General features: G+C 41.9%; 1 protein-coding gene across 1 annotated transcript in view; it reads left to right on the top strand.

Annotated features, from left to right (window-relative positions):
- Nucleotides 1–21,538, top strand: part of SAMC1 (S-adenosylmethionine carrier 1) — a 124,045-nt gene that overhangs the window by 31,730 nt on the left and 70,777 nt on the right. The window contains exons 4-5 of the mRNA XM_087667736.1: nt 13,018–13,094; nt 18,556–18,646. Of these exons, the coding sequence (XP_087523862.1) occupies nt 13,018–13,094; nt 18,556–18,646 (168 nt within the window). The remainder of the gene's footprint in view (nt 1–13,017; nt 13,095–18,555; nt 18,647–21,538) is intronic.

Raw genomic sequence — 21,538 nt, 5'->3', positions numbered from 1 at the left:
GATTTGGATATATTTGTTACGGAACCTACTCCTTTGTTCACTGATAGTCAGAGTGCCATTGCAGTGGCACGGAACCCAATGTTTCATGTACGCATGAAACACATTGAGATACATTATCACTTTGTCAGAGAGAGGCTACATGCAGGTGATATCAGCCTTGTCTATTGTCCTATCACCAGTAATGTGGCAGACATCTTCACCAAAGCTCTTCCTCGTGAAAATTTTGAAGCATTTCGCCATGCTTTAAATTTGATCTCCTTTGGTGGCGGATGATCCTTGTACTCTCGATCACTCTTTACTCTAGGGGGGTTTGTTGGGTATTTCACTCATGCCTCACTTACACCTACGCTCACATCGGAGTGTTGGTGATCAGTAGGACACTGGTGCACTTTTTACTCTCAGTAGGAGAGATTTTTTTTTCCCAGACTTATAGTATTATTTCGTATTGCTTATGACACATACTTACGGGCACTTACCGTGTTCGGGTGTGAACACCCCCCTAGAACCCTAAGGTTTAAGGATTGTACCTTGTACTTTCAGTTTACACTCTTTCAATCTATCGTATTGGGTGTCGTGCTTCACTCTCTACTGTCTACTGGTTTTTTGTGCTGAGCTTCAATCTTGTTCTCCCTCACACCTCTCACCAAGGTGCAAGAGGAGATCTACTACCTTTATTCTACTGCATGTGTACAATCTACTGTCACCTATCTCAGAGCTAATCCAATAGCCCAAAAATGCACCAACAGTAGTTGACCTGGTTGGAATGATCCTTCCTCAGCCTCAATGAGACCCCAATCAGTTCACCACCAGCTTGAATGGCAAGTTCTCTCTCCTTTTGGTAAGTGGCATGCATTCTAATGTAGTCCTGGTCTCGAGACTTTTAATTTCCAGCAATAAATCAATTGTGTAATTAATAAATCCTGTTGTCTCTACCTAGTAGAAATCAGGGTTTTGATAGTTGCCTCGGGATGCATGCTCAAAATTGAGGGCCTAGGACTTGAATTCTAGTAGCTGAAATTGAGAAAGTTCAAGGAGATTTAAGAGGCAGCCAGCCAATGTCAGATTTGGGGCTAAATTTGTCTTTCAAGGAGCAGGGTGAAGGCCAATCTTGAAGCAGACCAAGGGGCAAATTGGTTTGGAGGCTTGCTAGTCAATTTTGACAACAAAAGGCACTTGGATTAGCAGAGGAGGTTAGAGGATCTTAGTTGTGCTCCATCCATCTGCAATAAAAGTTAAAGAAACACCGCAAGGGCGTCAAGTTTGGGGCTAATAGGGTGTCCAATGTCCACGATTATATGGTAAAGTGTGCATTTTTGTTTGTGAATTTCTTAATTGTTGTAATTAAGTGCTTAATTAGGTTATTTACCACCCTATTCGACAACGAAGGCTAGTTTCAAGAGCATATGTAGAAGCCCCAAGATGAGACATGGATAACTAAAGAGACACTAAGGTTGCCCAACTACTTGTGTTAGGTGCCCAAATACGAGTTGAATATTGTGCTTAAGACCTGCGATATGTATTAAATTAACACCCTCTGTTGGATCATGGGTGATCAATACAATAAAATATACAATGTTTTAGACATACAAGCCTAAAGGAACCCCCACCATCTTCCATGCCACAGTAGAAGCTTTGTCAGATACTTGTAATGTCATAATTGCATACAAAAAATGACAAAGAGTGCACCATGGATACAACAACACTAGTTAAATGCTAGATATGTCTTAGAAAAGCACCAACATTGATGTTGATCATACTTGAGGTTTGACCATAGAACATGAAAATAATCAAATCTTGATGCCTATTACTAATACCTTGGAGAAGCACATTGTGACCATGGATCCTCTCCTCCAGCCACACTCCAAAGTGTGCCCTCTATGTGAGAACAAACTAGGAGCAAACACTTAGAATCGAGTCAAATTGAAAGTTTTGTCCAATAAGCAACTCACTTAGGGCACTTAAGTTATTAAGTAGGCCTTGAGCTAAAGTTTTATCCAGTGAGCAGCTCCCTTATGATTAATAATCAAGTCATTAATTAGCCCTTAATAAAAAATGTGATTTGATTACGGAGCAGTTGGTGAAAACTTGATCATGGCTATTTTGGGGCACTCTTTCTCTCATTTTTGGAATAGCCCAAGTTTGGAGAGTTGTAACAACAAAAGGAGATGCATGCTTGCCAAATTTTCACGATGAATAGCAAGAGGAGAGTGTTTTGCAGCCATCCCAAGGTGTTGGACAACTGAGAATCAATCTTTTTCTTCTCCTTTCTCTCTTTCGGGCTGTGTAGGCTCTACTTTACAGCAAATCAGAATTAGGATTTGTTGTTTGCAGCGCATTAGTGGCTAGGGTTTGCAGATATCAATCACTTTGTGTGCATAATTGCTTGTTGAGGACATTCCAGCCAAACACCCCAATTTCCCCCTTGTTTTGGGTCACCAAACCATTGAAGATTTAGGGTAGAATTTAGGGAATATATTTAGACATGCAACTCAGATTTTCCAGCCACTGACAGCATTAAATTCAGCATCCAATCTTTGGGTAAATATGTGCTAGTGATTAGGGTTTATGGACAGCTAGGCTTACAGGTTTGAATTATTTCAATTCAATAGTGAATCGAAGGTGCATTGGTTAGGGTGAAGCTCTAAGATTGTTGGACAAAAAGGGCTAAGGCCTTATTCAATAAATCAGATTGGTTTGGGATTGAGATTTGTGTGAATTTCTCATTGATTGCAGTGTGTTAGCAGTGAGAGACCATGGATGCATTTCTCAATGTCATGTTGGTCAACATTGGAGTGATTGTAACTTTGTATGCTTGAGGACACACTAGTCTGAGTGTGTAATTGAGACAAATACAAGGCTCATTGGTCAAGGTTGGTAAGAGCAATTGAGGACATAGTAGTTGAAGCGAATTCAGCCCATTAAAGAGCTAGGGATGGGAGGAATTATTAACAAAAAGAGTGCTGGTTGTGACAGCCATATTGATCACATGGGTGGGTCACAAGTGATTCATATAAAGGCTCTTCTTGGATATTAAAGAAATAATGTAAGGGGTGTTTGCATTGAGGGCCAATGTGGAGTCGTCTACTTTGCAAGACTGCTTTAGCTCTCAAGTTCTTTGTGCCATTAATTTTCATTGTTGAATTGAATAGTGTATGTGCTGTAACTTTATGTTCACTGCCCTATAGACCAGATCTATGGTCTAGTTTCAGATCTCTCTACAAATTCCAATACATTTGGTTTTCACCAATGACTAGCCGCATTGAGATCCAATTTGCCCCTTGATTGTGACACAATCTAGGCACAATTTGAATCTAGTACACTTGCATGTGTCAACTTCAAGGTGGATGTCCAATCTTCAGCAGATCTGCTGTAAATACTTCATTTCCAGCAGCTGCTTTGATCTATGGGCTTTTGTTTAATGGGTATACACTTCGAGGTGGCTTAAAAACCCTAATTTCTACTGTAAATTGGGGTTTTGATAGCATAAATGCCTATCTTCAAACAATTGACAAAAACTGAGAATTACTGAGATTCAATGGCACACTTCTAGAGACAGTTGATAAATCCTAATTATAGCAGTAGTAGGTTTGAATTCAACAAAACAGTGCCGAATATCTTCAGATTTGCTGAGATGATAGAGAAAGATAGTAGAGGAGACAGAAACCTTCAATTTGATGCAAACAAAGTGCTGTAACAGCAACCCCCACCTGTTTTAGAGAGAAAATCAGGTCACTTGCTGGTTTTTAGGATTTTGATACTGTACAAAACCCTGAATTTTGCACTAGCAACAGTCAATAACTGCTTTTTTAGGGTTTCCAGCTGTTTACAGCCCCAAAACCTGCCCTAAATCACATGGCCTTGCTATCCTGTAGCTTCAGCATTAATGTCCCTACCCTCAAATCTGCCCCCAAACAACCCAGAATATGAGAAAAACAGCCCAACATGGAAGATACACATCATGCAGCTCAAAACTGATCCAAACTTATCATTTGGCAATTTAATTTCATTGGAACCTCCACATGCAAAAATGAGCTGTCTAGTCTTGGGCTCATTCTCATTTTGAATAACATTAAATTGTGCCTAGTCTTAATTTTATATCCTAACCTCTTTGAACTTGAAAGTATTGAAACTTTCCAAAAACCTTAGTCTAGGGCATTAAAACATTTATCAACTATCACACCGGCATGAATTTTTGATCTAGTGCCCTTTGGATACTTTAAGTTGTGCATATGTGAGGTGTACACGTGAGATTAAGTTAAATGTGTATCATGGTGATAGATTACCCTAGCCTTTGTAATGGGAACATTGGTAGAAGTAGTTGTGGACAATACCAATGGGGTATCTAGGATAGGATCTTGGTCAAGGACTTTGAATTTCCCTTGGAAATGACTTTTCTGTCATGGAGGCAACTTTGCCCATGCCTTGGAAGAAATCCTATAGGAGGCGATCATCTTGGGAGGACTTCGTTTGAGATGTACTGCAGAAGAGTCAAACATGCAACATCATTATTAGAGTCCCAATTAAGGATTACCTCGTGGAAGTTGTCCTTGTCCCAACTAGACAGAATTGGAGATGGTCATTGAGGATGTGGAGTCAAATTGAAGATGATATACCACAACAACTTCTGCACAAACCAAGCCTTGATAGCAACACTCCAAGTAGAGTAGTGTTAAAACTTAGACTCACAGTCCTATTGTACAACTCAACAGAAAATGAGAGAACCCAAGAAACTTAGAAAGGCAGAAGAGATCCTCAAATTCCACTTGTCTCGATCTACCTCAAAGATTCTTCATCTTGACCAAGCCATGAATACTCGAGTTTGCCTCAATCTCTTGTTTTCCCTCTAGCACGTGGCAACAAGTTGGGCTTGGTGGTAGTAGTAGTTGAGTGGGCAACACCTTGGAAAGGTGGGCAAGAGCCCTTGTTTGTGAAGATGAGGCAGCAGCTTTGGGCAGCAACTTCTATTGCTGGATGAGAGTGTGATGATGAGGGTAAGGCCGGCACAAGATGTGGAAAGAGGGATGAAAGTGGTGTGTGCACACATGTATTTTTGGGGCTGTCTATTGAGCTGGAAAAAGTCCAGAAAACTATGATAGACAATTCTCCAGTGTAGAGAGGGAGTGTGAGAGGATGGTGAAGGTGGGGCATCCGAGCCTCATACATATGTAGGTTTAATGGACCTAGAACGTGGCTTCCCACATGCATCGATGAAGTTTGGTAGATTGAAATCTTGGAGTTGGGATTGACTTCTGGGTTCATGTAGAGCTATTTCATGATAGAGAGCAAGCTTGGCTCCTAGTCAAGGCTCACATGAGGGGACACTTTGACGTTTGGTTGAAATAGGGAATCCATGGTCATGACGCGCTTTCCACAGAGTTGGTTCATGATAGGCATTGAGGGCTGCTATGGCCACTTTCAGTTTTCAAGGATTGCTATGATTGACATTGACATTAGTGTTTCTTTTAGGCACCTTCTTGGTGGCTTGTGAACCCGTTGCGTGGGTATCCATGGTCCTATATGATAGTCATTGTTGTATGTATTATGATGGCTCCTTATCATTGTATATTTTATTGTAGCGATTACCCCTGATCTGAGAGAAGAGGTATATTGTATTTAGTGGGCATTTCCGTATTTTGTGCCAGAGAGGGCTGTGGCTGGGCACCTTGATTTTGTGGGCCAGTTCCTCAGTTGGCCGACTGGTATTTGTGTGCCTAGTTTGGGCAGCCCAACTGGTCACCCAATTTGGTATTCTAAATTTCTCTGTGCCTATTTAATAGTCACCACACTTGCAGGTTCACTTCCTCGTGGAGAGCAGGAGACTGTGCCTAGTGCTAGTGCTATGTGCTCAAGCCTTGTACTGTCTTGTGCCTCGGTATATGGATTCCATTTCCCGAGCATATTCTTCTTGTGTTCTTTTGTTCTTTGCAATGTTCTTCTCTCTTTTTGTGTTTGTGCAGTCTATTACAGTAGTCACTTCACACTTCCATTGCTGCCCCTATTTTGACAGGTTCATGCCTTTAGATTTCAGAGGATTGCAGGTTGTGAGCAAAGTCTATCATGGAAAAATAGCAGGTGTATTCTGTAGAGATTGTTTAGAATATTTGGGCTAGAGTGTAGCGTGGATTGGCTGTCGGGCAATTCTTTTTCCTTGTTCACACCATAATTTTTCAGCAATATTTATATGAGTAAGAGGGTCACTTTCCACCTTTGGATTCTCTACTCTCTTTGAGCTGTGTGCTTTTGGGTCTAGTGTGGTCTATGGTTACATTTGGTAAGCATGTGTGTTCCATGCCCAAATGCTCAAGTTCTTCAATGACCTAGGATTGATACTTGCTACTAGCACTTCACTTTGCTGAGAACCTTGGCTTTAAGCTCCAGAACAGGAAAAAATAAATCATATTTTTCTAGAGAACTCCAACCATTGAAAATAACTGCTTGAAGAAGTGAGAATTGCTGCACTGATCATCCTCTAGTCAAAGAGAGTGCCTTGAAGGAATTCCCTCCAAACTACATATTCTGAAAGGCCGGGCTGTGCTGTCTGTCAAGATTGTGGGAGAGAAGGAAGGAGTCTCACTTGTAGCTTTCTTGCTTGCACAATGGGAGAATATACACAGAGGTGGAGGCTGAAAATAGTTTTCCTCTTCTTAGTTGTGTAAGCCAAAAAGAACTCTTATACAAAGAAATAGAAGAACCCTATATATGGGTCTCAAACCAAACTCAACTAACTAAGGTGGCATACTGACTGAGCCACGAACTAGAGTAGATAAGGATAGCTGTCATCTAGCTATTATTCATGGGCAGTGTACCAACCGCATCTGCAACTAACAAGTCGGTGACATAAATGCACAACGGTCACCCTGGCATATCACGAGTGGAGCTCGATATCTCAACACTCCCCCTCGAGCTCAATCCCAATTCATGCACACCAAGCAGGTCTCTGAACTTGCGCAGCTTCTTTGCGCCCAATGCCTTCGTGAATATGTCAGCTACTTGATCCTCTGTGCTGACATAAACTAGATTAATAAGACCTAGTAAAACCCTCTCCCGCACATAGTGATAATGCACCTCAATGTGCTTTGTTCTAGCATGATAGATTGGGTTATTTGCCAAGTGTATACTACTCATGTTGTCACAATAAATGACAACTGGCCCATCTGTAGGTTGATGCATATCATAAAGTAGCTTATGCAACCAAGCTACCTCACATGCAGCCATTGCTGCACCCCTGTACTCAGCCTCTGTGCTCGACAAGGCAACTGTAGGCTGTTTCTTGCTGCTCCAAGTGACTGTAGCACTCCCAAAAGAGAACACATATCCACTAGTAGATCGTCTATCAGAAATACTACCAGCCCAATCAGCATCAGTGTATCCATGCAACTGTATCTGAACCCCAGTCTCATAAAATAGTCCATACTGCAATGTGGACTTCACATATCTGAGTATGCGTCTAGCCTCATCCAAATGTGGTTTTCTTGGAGCTTGCATAAACTAACTTACCAATCCAACAGCATAGCTCAAATCTGGCCTAGTAATAGTCATATAAATCAAACTTCCTACTATGCGTCTGTACATAGTAGGGTCTTCCAGAAGCTCACCTGCATCTGCGCTCAGCTTCACATTCTGCTCCAAAGGAACTGAAATAGACTTACAGCCTGTCATCCCATATTTGGACAGCATGTCCAATCCATACTGCCTCTGCAATAGCTGTATCCCACTTGGTGATCTAATCACCTCAATGCCCAAGAAATAACGCAGCTCTCCCAAATCCTTCATCTCAAATTTTTGCTTCAATAGCATTTTCACATGAAGGATATCTTCATCACTGTCACCTGTCATAATCAAATCATCAACATAAATGACAAGTAGCATAATACCTTTCTCTGTTTTTCTCACATAAAGTGAGAAATTTGCCTTGGAAATCTGAAAGCCAATAGTGACAAGATACTGTCCTATCTTGTCAGACCATGCTCTAGGTGCTTGCTTGAAGCCATACAAGGCTTTCTTCAACCTGTAAACAAACTCAGGATGAACAACATGCACATAACCTGGTGGCTGCTCCATATAGACCTCTTCTTGCAAATCACCATGCAAGAAGGCATTCTTTACATCCATCTGATGTAAAGACCATCCCTTTGATGCAGCCATAGCAATGACTGCTCTTACGGTTGCCATCCTTGCAACCGGACTGAATGTTTCTTCATAATCAATGCCATATGTTTGTGCATAGTCCTTGACTACTAATCTTGCCTTGTATCTGTTCACAGAACCATCTGCATTGTGCTTCACCTTATAAACCCACTTACAGCCAATTGCATTCTTACCTTTAGGCAAAGGTACCAATTTCCATGTAGCGTTTACTTCCAAGGCATCCATTTCTTCATCCATGGCTTTCTCCCATTTTTCTTTTCCCATGGCTTGCTCAAAAGAAGTGGGTTCTGGTTCCTGTATCACTTTGACCATATAGGCATAGTGAATGGCTATAAATCCATCATATTTCAGCCTATCCACAGGATACCTAGCTCTGGTAGACCTACGCAAAGTAGACTCACTTCCAAGTGCTCTCAAAACATCCCTGGTCTTCCTTACTCCAGGTGTAACAATAGAAGGAATACCCAACTCATCATCAATGCTCTGTTCTGAGCCACTGGATTCACCATCCACATAAGAGTGACCTGCATTCACATCAAACATGGGCTGATCTACCTTCTCTTTTCCTTTTCGTGATACTTGCATATCACTATCTGCATTGCTTTGAGAAGATTCTCCTGATCTCAATCTGCCTGTCCATGGCGAAGAATGTGAACCACTGCTAGAGGACGCTTCAGGTCCACTAATATCTTGTGACTGCTGCTGTGAGTTCTGTGCAGCATTACCATTTTGTGCATCTACATTATCAATCACATTTACTGGTTTATACCAGCTACTCATCTCATCAAAAACATCTCTGCTCACTATCAACTTACGAGTAGAAGGGTTATAGCATCTATACCCTTTCTGCTGCAAGCAAAGAGTAACCAATAAAGATGCACTTCTCAGCTTTTGGATCCAACTTGGATCTCAACTCATCTGGCACATGAACATAGGCAATGCAACAAAAAATTTTCAAATGAGAAATATCTGGTTTCCTTCTAAATCAGCCTCTCTTAGTGGCGTGGCTCTGATACCATGTCAAGAATCACGTGGTGGGGGGGACTTGCTCAAGATGCTGCACCAAACACACACAGAATGCACAAGGAGAAGCTCACTCAAGAGACAAGAAGAGAGATGGAGGCCAAAACGTTTTCTTGCTGATTTCTTCTTCTTCTTCCACACACTTTACAATGTACACAAATTATAGATAAGATACAACATAAAGGAAAGTGGCCTACTAAGTCAAACAATGCATAACCGACTACACTAGTCGACTGGCGCTATAACTATACCAGCTGTTACTTTTATTGATGACTATAGCATAAAAGTTTAGGTGTATTTTATGAAAAAGAAAAGTGAAGTTTTTGGGCATTTCAAAACTCTTAAAGCTATGGTTGAAAAAGAAACAAGCCTGCAAATAAAATGCCTAAGGTCAGATGGAGGGGGAGAGTACCTCTCAAATGAGTTTGCAAGGTTCCTGCAGGAGCATGGCATAAAGCAGCAATATTCATGCAATCATACCCCACAACAAAATGGAATTGCAGAAAGGAAAAACAGGCATATTGGAGAGGTATCTCGTGCCATGCTCAATGAAAAAGACCTGCCAGATTTTTATTGGGCTGAGGCAGTGTGGATTAATTCCAATGGCTTCTTACTCTCTTGAACATGTCTAGGAAATGGTTTCCTTGTCTGTTTTCCAAACTGACAGGCTTCACATACCTTATGCATTTCTGCAACCTTGAATTTAGGCAATCCTGCAACAATATTTTGGGCCTGTATTGATTTAAGTCGCTGTACATTAACATGACCAATGCGTTTATGCCAGATATCAATATCTGCAACTACACCGGTCCCATGTGCAAACATTGCTGCACTCAATTCAGGCATTTGCCTGCATCCAATGTAAACATTCTGCCCTTCTTATTTCCTTTTGCTATCAAGCGACCTTTATTTTTCATATCCTCAATAAAGCATCCATGAGGATTAAATCTGACCTGCAAGACTTGCTCAACCATTTGACCAACAGAAACCAGATTTTTGGTGATATTCGGGACATGAAATACATCTGACAGGTATTTCTTTTTCCCATCTTGCATAGACAAAGGAATTTTTCCAATCTGCATAATAGGATGTGCAGTATCATCACCAGTCTTCATAAATCCTGGTTTTTTCATTTTCCTTGCATTCTCCATCCATTTTGCATGACCTGTCATGTGGTTTGATGCACCTGAGTCAACATACTACACTTCGTTGCTTTCTTCTGCACTTGTCACAGAATTGTTCATGTGTTGCACCATAAACAAATGCTCATTTCTGTCATCACCCTGTCTACTAGAAGATGCATAATTTCCTTGTTGCAGTTTTCCATTCATGATGTCATTTTGCTTTTTATAGCAGTCTTTAGCCATATGACCCATTTTACCACAGTAGTAGCATTCAACATTACTGTTTGCATTTTGGCCTCTTTGCCATCCACCACGACCTCTTTGGCTCCCCCTGCCTCTAGAGTTACCACGTCCTCCTCCATAGGACTGGTTTTCTTGAGTTTGCTGCATATTCTGATTTCTACCACGGCCTCCAAATCGGCCTCCTCTACCTCTGCCTCTACCTCTACCTCTTCCAGCATTTGAGTAGAAAACAGCTTCTTTTGAAGTTCCTCCTGAAGAAGATGCACCACCATTTCTCTGGTCCTCAGAAATTAGAAGAGCAATCAACTCCTCAAAATCAGGAAATCTTTCACGGACGGAAATGGATGTTCGGAACTGTGCATAATCCTTTCCTAGACCATTCAAGGTCACTGAGACTAAATCATCATCTTCCACTGGCGACCCAATGAAAGCAAGTGCATCTGCAATCTTCTTCATCTTCATGTGGTAGTCATTGATGCTCATACTTTCTCTTTGCACATTATGCAACTCTTGCTTGAGCTGCATTTTCCTAGCTTGCGTATTTGTGCTATACATTTTTGACAAACTATCCCATGCCTCCTTTGGTGTACTTGCATCCTGAATATGCACAATCATAGAGTCTGAAATACTGATAGACAGCCAGTACATAACTTTCCTGGCTCTCTCATGCCATACTTTGAATGCCTGCATTTGCTGTTGATTAGGAACATCAGGAAGAACTGGTTCTTCTTCATTTCCTGCAACAAATTCCCAATATCCTTTTTCCATAAGAAAATTCGTCATTCTAAACTTCCATGCTTGGAAGTTGTTCTTGTCAAGCTTTTCAATTACAATCTGTGAAAGAGAATCAGACGCCATTACAGAACATTGCAAAAAATTCTGTCACTGCAAAAAACACAGCTTCACCCTCACAAGGGCAAATCTGCAAAACTGGCGAAAGTGGTATTTGACCACACAGTCACTTCCTAGTGACGATTTTGCATAAACAGGAACCAAGGATGATTTTGTAACTCCCAATGTGTCTGCACACAAGCATACGATGCAATTTCTATGGTAACTTTTCACCGACCTGTAGAACAGTGGTCACACAGCATAAAACAGGGCCTTTTCCTGAGTGCGTGCAGAAAACTTCCGTTTCCAAAACAGGCCCCGAAATGGCTTCAAATAAAAAAAACAGGGTCACCAAGGGCTAAAGCCCTTTCCCGCAGCATATACTGCCCTCTTGCTTCACCGCGAAGGGCGTCTCAACCTGAGACAATGCACTCCTGCACTTTCCGGCTGTGCTACCTGCAGAGACTTGCTCCCACACTAGAAAAATGAAAGCAACACTGGTCTTCTTACCAGAACACCGCGAACTTGGCTTGCTTTCTTGAGCTCTTTACCACGAACAAGGCTCTGATACCATGTCAAGATTGTGGGAGAGAAGGAAGGAGTCTCACTTGTAGCTTTCTTGCTTGCACAATGGGGGAATACACACAGAGGTGGAGGCTGAAAACAGTTTTCCTCTTCTTTGTTGTGTAAGTCAAAAAGAACTCTTATACAAAGAAATAGAAGAACCCTATATATGGGTCTCAAACCAAACTCAACTAACTAAGGTGGCATATTAACTGAGCCACGAACTAGAGTAGATAAGGATAGCTGTCATCTAGCTATTATTCATGGGCGGTGTACCAACCGCATTTGCAACTAACAAGTCGGTGACATAAATGCACAACGGTCACCCTGACATATCACGAGTGGAGCTCGATATCTCAACACTGTCTTCCTATTGTAAGGTTGAGTTCAAAAAATCGAATTACACATGCTGACCAACTCATCTCGATCCCTTCCTCATGGTCCTTTGCCATTGGCAATCATTCCTTAACATTTTATTCTTCACAGTTTTGAAGAATGGCTCAAAAACAGTCTTGAAGACTGGATCTCAAAAGTAATTCCTCTTTTGCAATCTGTTTTTCATGTTTTTGGAGAAATTTTCTTGAAATTTGGAGGTTCAAGATGGAACTTGATACATGAATTAGTATTGCTGCATTCTGTGTAAGTAATGGTGACAACAAACTTAAATGTCAGGTAGAGCCCAATGGCCAGTGCATGCACTAGGTGTGATCTTGTGTGTTTTAGGGAAGATTGCTGTGCCTATAAAACTGTTTTAGTTTTGAACTGTATTAAAGAAGATTTATGCTACAACACATTTCTACGTCTAGGAGATAATTACAGGCCTGGATAATTGTAATATATGAAGCCATTAGTATGCTTTATTTAAACATCTTCTCTTCATTTGATATATCAGCATATGAGAACAATGTGTGCTTGTTTGAACAAAGCCTTCAAAGGCGAGTGTTTGTGTATGATATAAAAAACTTTTAAGACTTACATGAAACCTTGAGTGCGAGTTTTACTTGTGCACGTATTAACTGGTTATTCTAAATTTCAACCTAAACTTACTTTTGACAAGCTTGATTACGTGGTATGCCATCAACAGGTAGCGCGGGCAGGTGGAAAAATTATCTTCAAAGGATTGTATGCAGGTTTAGCAGGCAACCTAGCTGGTGTATTACCGTAAGTGAAAACAAGTCAAACTTACAGTGTATTATGAATTTCAACGCAGTATCTTTTTTATCTAAAGTGTAATTTAGGAACTATTTTATGTCGGTCCTTGAATGGTACAAACACATGGATTGAAGGAAAATGAATTTGTCAGACTGTACATTTGTCGTTGAATATCCATCCTAGAAAGTTTTTCAGTAATTTTAGTAGTAATTCATATTGCTCCTCGAATGGTAGAAACACACAGATTGAAGGAAGATGAATTTGTTTTTCCATGTCCACAAATATTGCTTGTGACGCGTCATCCACCCAGCAGATGAGCCTGGAGGGTTGCAGAGTCTTTCAGTCCTCTGGTCAGAGCAGTTTGCAGGTTGGTTAAGTTGCAGGTCAGCCTGTTTTATGGTCTACTGATCAATGTATTCCATTTTCCTCAGCCTATTTACAGGCTGACCATATTAGCATTCTCTCATTTTCTTGACTTTTGCTATCCTCATCATATTGCAGCTGTGTATCTTGACCTTACCTATCTAGACAGCTATTGGTTCATCTTGTTGTGTTCACTTCAGCCATGTAAATCTTGTGTTCTGTTTCTGCTTGTGTTGGGAGAGAGTAAGTGGGCACAGCTGTTGCATATGCTCTAAGAGCATGCCATCTATGATGCTGTCCAGTCAACCAGACATACTTCCTCTAACATCATACAATCATCTATAGGTAACTGTGGCAACTCAATACCTTTTTGGCATAGATCAGATATTGAAACAGGTTGAGGACATTTAGTAAGGCTCAATACAAGCAGTCAGAGGAGTTTGATAAGCATCGGTGGGAGATGATCTTTTGAGAGGGATGGGTCAACCTGAATTGGAAGCAGTGTGTAAAGCAAGTCAGAGAGGTTTTTGCAAGGCTTGCACCCCACAAGCCAGGACCTTTTTGTTAACGTTGGAGAAAGTTGATGATGTGGCCTAAAGGTTGGAGCTGCTGGGCAATTGTAGGGTGCATTCGGTCTTTTGTAACCCTGAAAGAGCACTATAGCCCACTTCTTTCTTCCATTGTACATCAGGAAGATGATAGATCTCGAGTTGGTACATGACAGTGGCCTTCACCAGCTCCTGATTCCAGAGCAGGTGGTTCTTCATCAGTACAGACATGGTCTATGCAAGCATTATTCCCTGAAGTCTTGCAGCTATCTGGTTGGAGATGTGGTTGATCAAAGCCGCTTATAAAACTGTCTTAGCAATAGCTTCGCACAGTAATAGTGAATCATCCCTGCAGAGAGGTAGTGCTCCTGTAATATGAGAAAATCTAATAATTTTCTTACTAGTGCTCTATGTAGGACTGATGTCATAGGCTTTGGCCTTGTTTTGGCCTTGTTTGAACAGGTGTTTACAGAAGCCTAACACATTCCATTAGAGGATCTGCATGGTGAGTAGTACTTGAGTCTCTCAGACTGGCATGGCGAAGCCCACAGGTGTCTCTGCTCTCTTAGTGTAGAATCTGCCTAGTCTTCTACAGCCACGATCCATCACATCCTTATGGAAAGAAGGGAAATCATTTGTGTCAATCTAGTCATCAGAGTCTACTAGCAGTTTTTGTCGGCTCATGAGTGAGTTTGGTGGGCTAGGCATGTGTGTTGGGCATCTGGCATTTTTTATGTGCCATCTAGCATTTTTTATTGGCCATTTCTATGATTATTTTGGCATTTATTGCTGGCTGACTAGCATTAAATGCTGGACAACCTGGTCACACTAATAGCACAGAGGGAGTTGGTGCTAGTGCCTGTGCAGCCACTGACTCATTGTTGTATGTGATTGTCTCGTGCTTGGAATATGGATTCCATTTGCTGTGCACATTTCTAAGTTCTCCTTTGCATTGTTCTTGTGTATTTCTCTTTTCTCTCTCTTTTGTCTTGTCGTCAGTAGTTTATTTCAGCATCCTTCTATGCTTCCATTGTTGCATCCACTTCTAACATGGTATCAGATTTCAGGATCTATGCTCCTGTTGCTGTTTTTTGCTGTTACAGGTCTTCCATCACTCCTTTGCTAAACACTGGTCTCCTTCTATTGCTGCTGACTGGGCGACTTGTTGTTGCTCCAAATTGGCCTGTTTTCAGCCATCTGCTGCCTGCGTTTTGTCTCCACCAGTCTGCGTTAGCATTTTCTGCATTATTTTATTGTGGTGTGGCTTCATTTAATGCCGTTTTTTCTTTGTTTTGACTCCTAGAGGATGGGCAATTTTATTTTCAGGTTTTGTTGGCCGTAATATTCATCTTCTAGCTGTGTTTGATCAGATTTTGTCCTTTCATAGCAGTTATTTTGTGATCAGCTAACGGATTAGTGGGGCTAAAGTGAGTTGTTACATACCTTAAATGGAGGTTTAAGCAAGAGACAACAAGACAATATCTGGGAACACTAATAATCACAATGTGTGACATACCTTTCCAAATTATATTGTCATAGAAAGAATAAAGAATAAAGTGATAGTGATGGGCGGTTGCCACTTGCATGGTACATGTGTGTGGGCAATAAGTACAAGTAAATGTAGATAGGTAGGCCTTTAACCCCCAACATTGTTATATTTCAATTTTGGCCTCCATGAGCTAGCACCAAGGACATCACCTCTACACCCTCCTCCAACCCTACAGTCTTGTAAGTCTAGTAGTACACCAAGAAAAGCCTATGCTCTACACCTCTATGGTTTGCTGCTGACTGCTAGATTTCTGCATAAACAGACTTGGCTTCTGCAACTTGAGGGCAGCTTGCAATTCTGAGCTTTTGGAATGCGGCATGCAAGCTGATTCCTTCTCCATAAACCTGATGTAAACCTACTGCTTCTTCTGCAATTACTTCAGACTGGATTCATAGACATACATGACTGAGCTAATCATAAATGCATGATCATGAAATCCCTCAATTCCTGCTATATGTCTGTCTGTAATTGCCAACTGATGTACCTACAGATCTAGAACTGGGATATTCAAATTAAGCACTGACATACATCACTGATTTCCTACAGAAGATGGAAGCAGTCCAAATCTGAGCAGACAAAAATCAAGCTAAAGCCATGCAAGAAAAGAGTTGCGAATTGTGTGAAGATGCGCTAGGGTTTGCATTGAAAAACCATAGAATGTGTGAACACGACGGAAACACAACTCCTCCAAATATGATGCAAAAATGCAAATAGAGAAGAAAGAGAACTCTGAATGAATGAATGCTGTAAATGATTGAAAGAGTATACAAGATGCTCAAAGGTAGAGCAACGAGAGTAGTCGAAGTGTGGCTGTTGCCTGATGCCCAAAGTCATGGCAATGCATGCACTACCCTCGCTGCCCAGTCACAATAACCTACTGCTTGAAGGAGTGTCCTCCTGTCTCAATCTCCAGAAACTGTGGTATATTCTTTGTCTCTTCCACTCCCATCCGTACCTTTGGGACTCCTGCGGCCGTCACTCCATCTGTGAAGGAGGCGGGAAGGACAGCGTCGAAGAGCCATCCAAAGTCCTCCACTAACTGGCGATACTCTATTGCCAGCCCGGGGAAAAGTAGGGTGACAGGATGTCTAAGTAATGTGTTGTGGAGCGCGAATGCCTCCACTGTGAAGCCACTGTACCAAGGAACCATGTAGATGATCCCCTTTGTGGAAGCATAGGGTGAGCTAGCCAGTAGCTCACGGGCTACGTTTGCCGAGGTGAGTCGTACCATGAAAATCCCTTGACCCATGAGAACTGCCTCCACGAGTTGCGCTGTGCCAATGTGCACCGTGGAGTGAAGCCAATCCTAAAGCTGGGCCGTGGATGGGGAGTGTCCTACTACTTGACCAAAGATCATTGTTTCTTTTAGCTCCACCTCTGTGGCATAGACGGCTAAGAGCTATTCCTTAGAGAGGACGATACGCAAGGTGTTTGACTGGGGGGCACTCGCAGAATGCACTGGTGTCTGACCAGAGGTTTCCATTGCGTGTCCTTGCTGAGAACCTACTAATCTCGTAGCTGTGTTGCCGGAGGGGGGAGTGTTGCTACAAATGGAGGGAGCAATAGGGCGGGGCGGGGGGCGGATTTTGTTTTCCGGCGGTGGGAAAAGTGTTAGACTCCACGGATGGCCTGATCCCATGGGTGGGGGACTTGCCGGATTGGGCCGTGAGGCGAGGGATGTGGGGACATTGTGGGGGGGAAGGGGGCAATTCTGGGCGTGGGCCGCGCAAGGATTTCTTGGCTGCCAGCAGGTACGGGGGGGGGGGGGGGAGCGTGAGGCGAAGAAGCTGACGAGAAGGGGGGGGCAGTGCGTCATGAAGGTGATGGTGCTCAGCTCGATGGAGGGAAGGGGAAAGGCACAATGGTGGGTAGGCAGGAGGAGGGAGGTGCAATGGCGGCCAGGAAGGGGGGGCGCGATGGCGGCCAAGAAGGGGGGAAGGCATGATGGCGGTAGGAGGGAGGGGGAGGCATGATGCGGGCAACAACGCATCGGCAAGGAGCAATACTTAGGACCTAGTCTTGATCCCCGTTTTGCTGTTCTCTATCATCTGACGCCCATTTGTTACTACTCCGAGCACTAGAGGCTGCATCTACTACTAATAGACATATTGGGGGGTTGGCTGCTATGTTTTGGGATCCGTTAGGGTGTGACACACTCTTCTGCTCATACGCTATGCTCCGGTCATTGAGACATGGGAGTTTGGGGTCACTTTTCGCCTTGCATAGTGTGTTTGCCACATTGAGCATTGTATCTACTCATTCATTATTCAGTTTCATTATCTTTTGTGTTCTTTGTCTCTGTTTTAACCCTAACACTTACTATTTTTCTTTATTAGTTTGTGTGTTTGTTGTAAGATTGTGTTTGTATTCTGCAGATGAGCATTTCTTTACACACACAAATCTAAACTATGCCCTACTTTAGATCTATGAGCTTGTCGGTAGACTATATTGTGACCATCCTTACGTTGCATCTCTCTCATTTATGTATGTTCTTTCTAGAATTTTTGTACAGGATTAGATACTGCCTCTTTTGGGTAAGACCTTGCTCTTTTCTTTTCTCTATGTTTCCTATCATAGGTTCGGTCACCTATGACCCGAAGGTGGGTTTGTTAGTTAGTTATTCGTCCTTGTGTGTGAACATACCTTAGTTGTGTAAGTGTGTGTTAAATGTACAAACACCTTTTACACCTCTCAACATTAAATAAGAGTCATAGGTTTGGGGCAAACTCTAGGCCTATATAGTGAGGCCCTACTCCACCATGGAACTCCACCCACCTTAGCTCCATACCTAGTAGGAAAAATGTAATTTTCATAGGTGAATTTGGACCTTGGTTTCTAGTGTTGATTGCTTGTCATCTTCACTTCATTAGTTTTAATGTGCTTATGATTTGCTAGATGTTTGTTTGAAGTTCTCTTTCATTCATGACTTGCGATACATTAATGCACTAGGTTACATTTGCACTAGTTGTGTTCACTAGTTACATTTGCACTAATTGTGTTTGGCAATCAGGGCTTCGGCAATATTTGTTGGTGTATATGAACCCGCTAAACAAAAACTTCAAGAAATCTTTCCAGAGCATCTAAGCTCAATAGCACAACTGGTTAGTTTGATTACTCTCTTGAAATACAGTCAGATCTATTGTCATGTATTTATGCTTAGCTAGTTGAGTATGGGTGAATGTTCTTCTTTTTGTGGTTCTATTTGACCTTCTTCACACTCACATGTGTGTGCATGCATGCACATACACATGTGACTACACACACTCATGCACACATGCACACATGCACACAATGTTTACATAAAAAAGTTTGCCATGTAAAATTTTGCCAAGTATGTTTGTTTATGTTGTGCTCCTTGTATTCAACTTGTCATTTGTGATTGTGGTAGATATACATGGGTGGCAGCATCTTCAAGAGATAAAACTAATATTGGGATGTTTGTATCAGACACTTATTCATCAATCTAATAGCTTCTCAGAATTGGATGAGTTGGCTATGGCAAATAGATTGATTGGAAACTTTGACAGTGGCAGCTTAGAGCTAGATGTAAACCATATGACACATTTGTGCATCATCTCCACTTTCTTTGCATATGAGAACGACCAAAGCATGCCAAATTTACTGTTCTTAGTTTTGTACTACTTGAATATCCACAAACAACATGAAAGAAGTATAATCCTAGAATGGGTTTACAATCCCATTATTTAGTTTTGTCAACCTCACCAAGTTTTACTTTCCAAAATACTTTGTTCACATGGTCTTTCTTGGCAATAAACATGGCATCCAACCCTGCATTCATGTGTTGTCTCAAAAAGCATACAACATCGGCAGTACATTGAACCTTTGCTCCAACCTTCCACAGATTAACAAGCTTCCTTCCACAGACTAACATATTTTGGGATGGCTTGAAAGACAGTCTGGTGATGCTCATTTTTAATAATGCTTGGGTGTCAAGGCAATTGCCTTATTCTTGGAAAGAAGGATTAGTCAAGTTGTTTCCTAAAAAGCCAACTGTGTCAGCGTTTGCTGATTTTCAACCGATCACTTTGATGTTTGTTCCTTACAAGCTGGTCACTAAAATATTTTCTAATTGATTGAAAGGAGTCCTTCATGCTAGGCTGCATTGAGCTCAATATGGCTTTATTCCTAGATGACAAATTATGGAACCTAGCCAACATATTTCTTGCCATTGAATATGCTAAATATACAAATCAAGATATTCTAGTTGCAAATTGATATGCTCTATGCAATCACCACTCATCCATGGCTGTCCAATATTGATCATCTTGTTGTCTTTGATCAACTTCATGGGTTGCATTTTCTAGATAGTTCTACTTTTGTGGCTTAGGCATATGCGGTTTCTCGAATAAGGAAATCTTTCTTGCACAGCAAGTGCACTAGAAAATTTTCACTAGCTGCAGGTCTATGTTATAATATCAGGAAATCTAAGCTATTTCGCATGAATGTGAAGGATTATGGCTAGGTGAAATTCCAGATTCACATGTTATTTTCAGACATTTGGGTTGTCCTATTGGCTGGAATATTATCTTCAAATAAGTGTCATGTTGGTGAATAAATTGAGGGTAAGATGTGGTTTCTCGAAGTTGTGTACATGGTCCTTGCATGTTTGATAGCCCAAGCTTAATGTAAATATTCTCTTGTTAAATGACGTCAAAGACTTTCTGAATTTGGGACGAACAAGCTACTGCTTAAGGAGAGACTTTTCTTACAGAGAGGTATGCATGGTGTTGTTCCTTCGGGTTCTACACTTTCCATGATCCATCAGGAGGATTGCTCCAGCCACTTGTCATAGATATGGTGCTTTTTATGAGACCTATAAACACATTATTTAGCACTGTCCATGTTCACATTAAAGCTACCCCTGAAATTGCTTCAACAGTGCACTAGTGCTTGAGTGTCTTGCTGTGGCATGTGAAATCTTCAGTCTTGCTGATCTCGCTTATAAGCATGATGTTGTGTGCTAGCATTTGAGTGTCTTAATGTGGCATGTGGAAGCTTCAATCTGCTGATCTTGCCTGTGATGCTGATCTCGTTTGATGCAGAAGTTGTTGATGGTATTGAAAGCGCCGGTGCTTGTGATGCAGAAGTCGCTGATGGTAATGAAAGTGCTGGTGCTTGTAGTGCTGAAGTTGTGAATTCACCTACCTGCAATGTTGGCACTTGTGATGCAGCCTAGCAAGGGCATGGCACTTGCTGGGTTGTTAGTGGTTGAGTTTGCTGTCTTATTCTTCCAGATTCCATTTTTGGCTACGAGATTGGTTGTGATGCAGCCTAGCAAGGGCATGGCACTTGCTGGGTTGTTAGTGGTTGAGTTTGCTGTCTTATTCTTCCAGATTCCATTTTTGGCTATGAGATTGGTTGGTCTTATCCAACACTTCCAGTTGAGATCTTATTGGCAGGCTAAACCGAAATCTTTGACTGATAATTTGCAAGATGATTCCTATCAGGTCTCATAAACTTTTCTCGGGTTTGCATCACTTCCCTACCTGTGGGAATATGGTTAGGCTACAGCATTCAGATGGCCACATGGTTATAGATCCACAGTCCATTGTTCACATGTGCCACGCCTATTTTTTGGAGCTTCTTGGCTCAGCTCAGACCCCCTCTGAGCAAATTTCTGAGGCCCGTTTGGTGTTTTATACTTTGGTCTGGGACCATGTTTCATTTGATATACATGTTGCATTGGAAGTGACATTCATGAGGATGAGGTCATGGATGTCTTGTTGCATTTACTGATGGATAAAAGCCCCGATTGGGATGGTGAAACATCTATGGTCTCCCTAGGATCCAACCTGCACATGAGACACGACACAAGCTAAACTTGACATAAAGGGGATTCGACATTAGACTCACCTCCGGAGTCCCAGCCATAGAGCCAAACGGGCTCACCCTCGAGCATGGGAGCTAGCAACACTTTGGGTCACGACCACATCCCAAGGTTTGGCATCTCACACCACCAGCCCACACCATCC

Source organism: Lygodium microphyllum, chromosome 26, assembly GCF_053477565.2.
Source record: "Lygodium microphyllum isolate KBCC chromosome 26, Lygodium_microphyllum_v1.1.10, whole genome shotgun sequence".
In the NCBI taxonomy this organism is placed as follows: Eukaryota; Viridiplantae; Streptophyta; class Polypodiopsida; order Schizaeales; family Lygodiaceae; genus Lygodium; species Lygodium microphyllum.
This window is presented reverse-complemented; position numbering and strand designations above follow the sequence as displayed.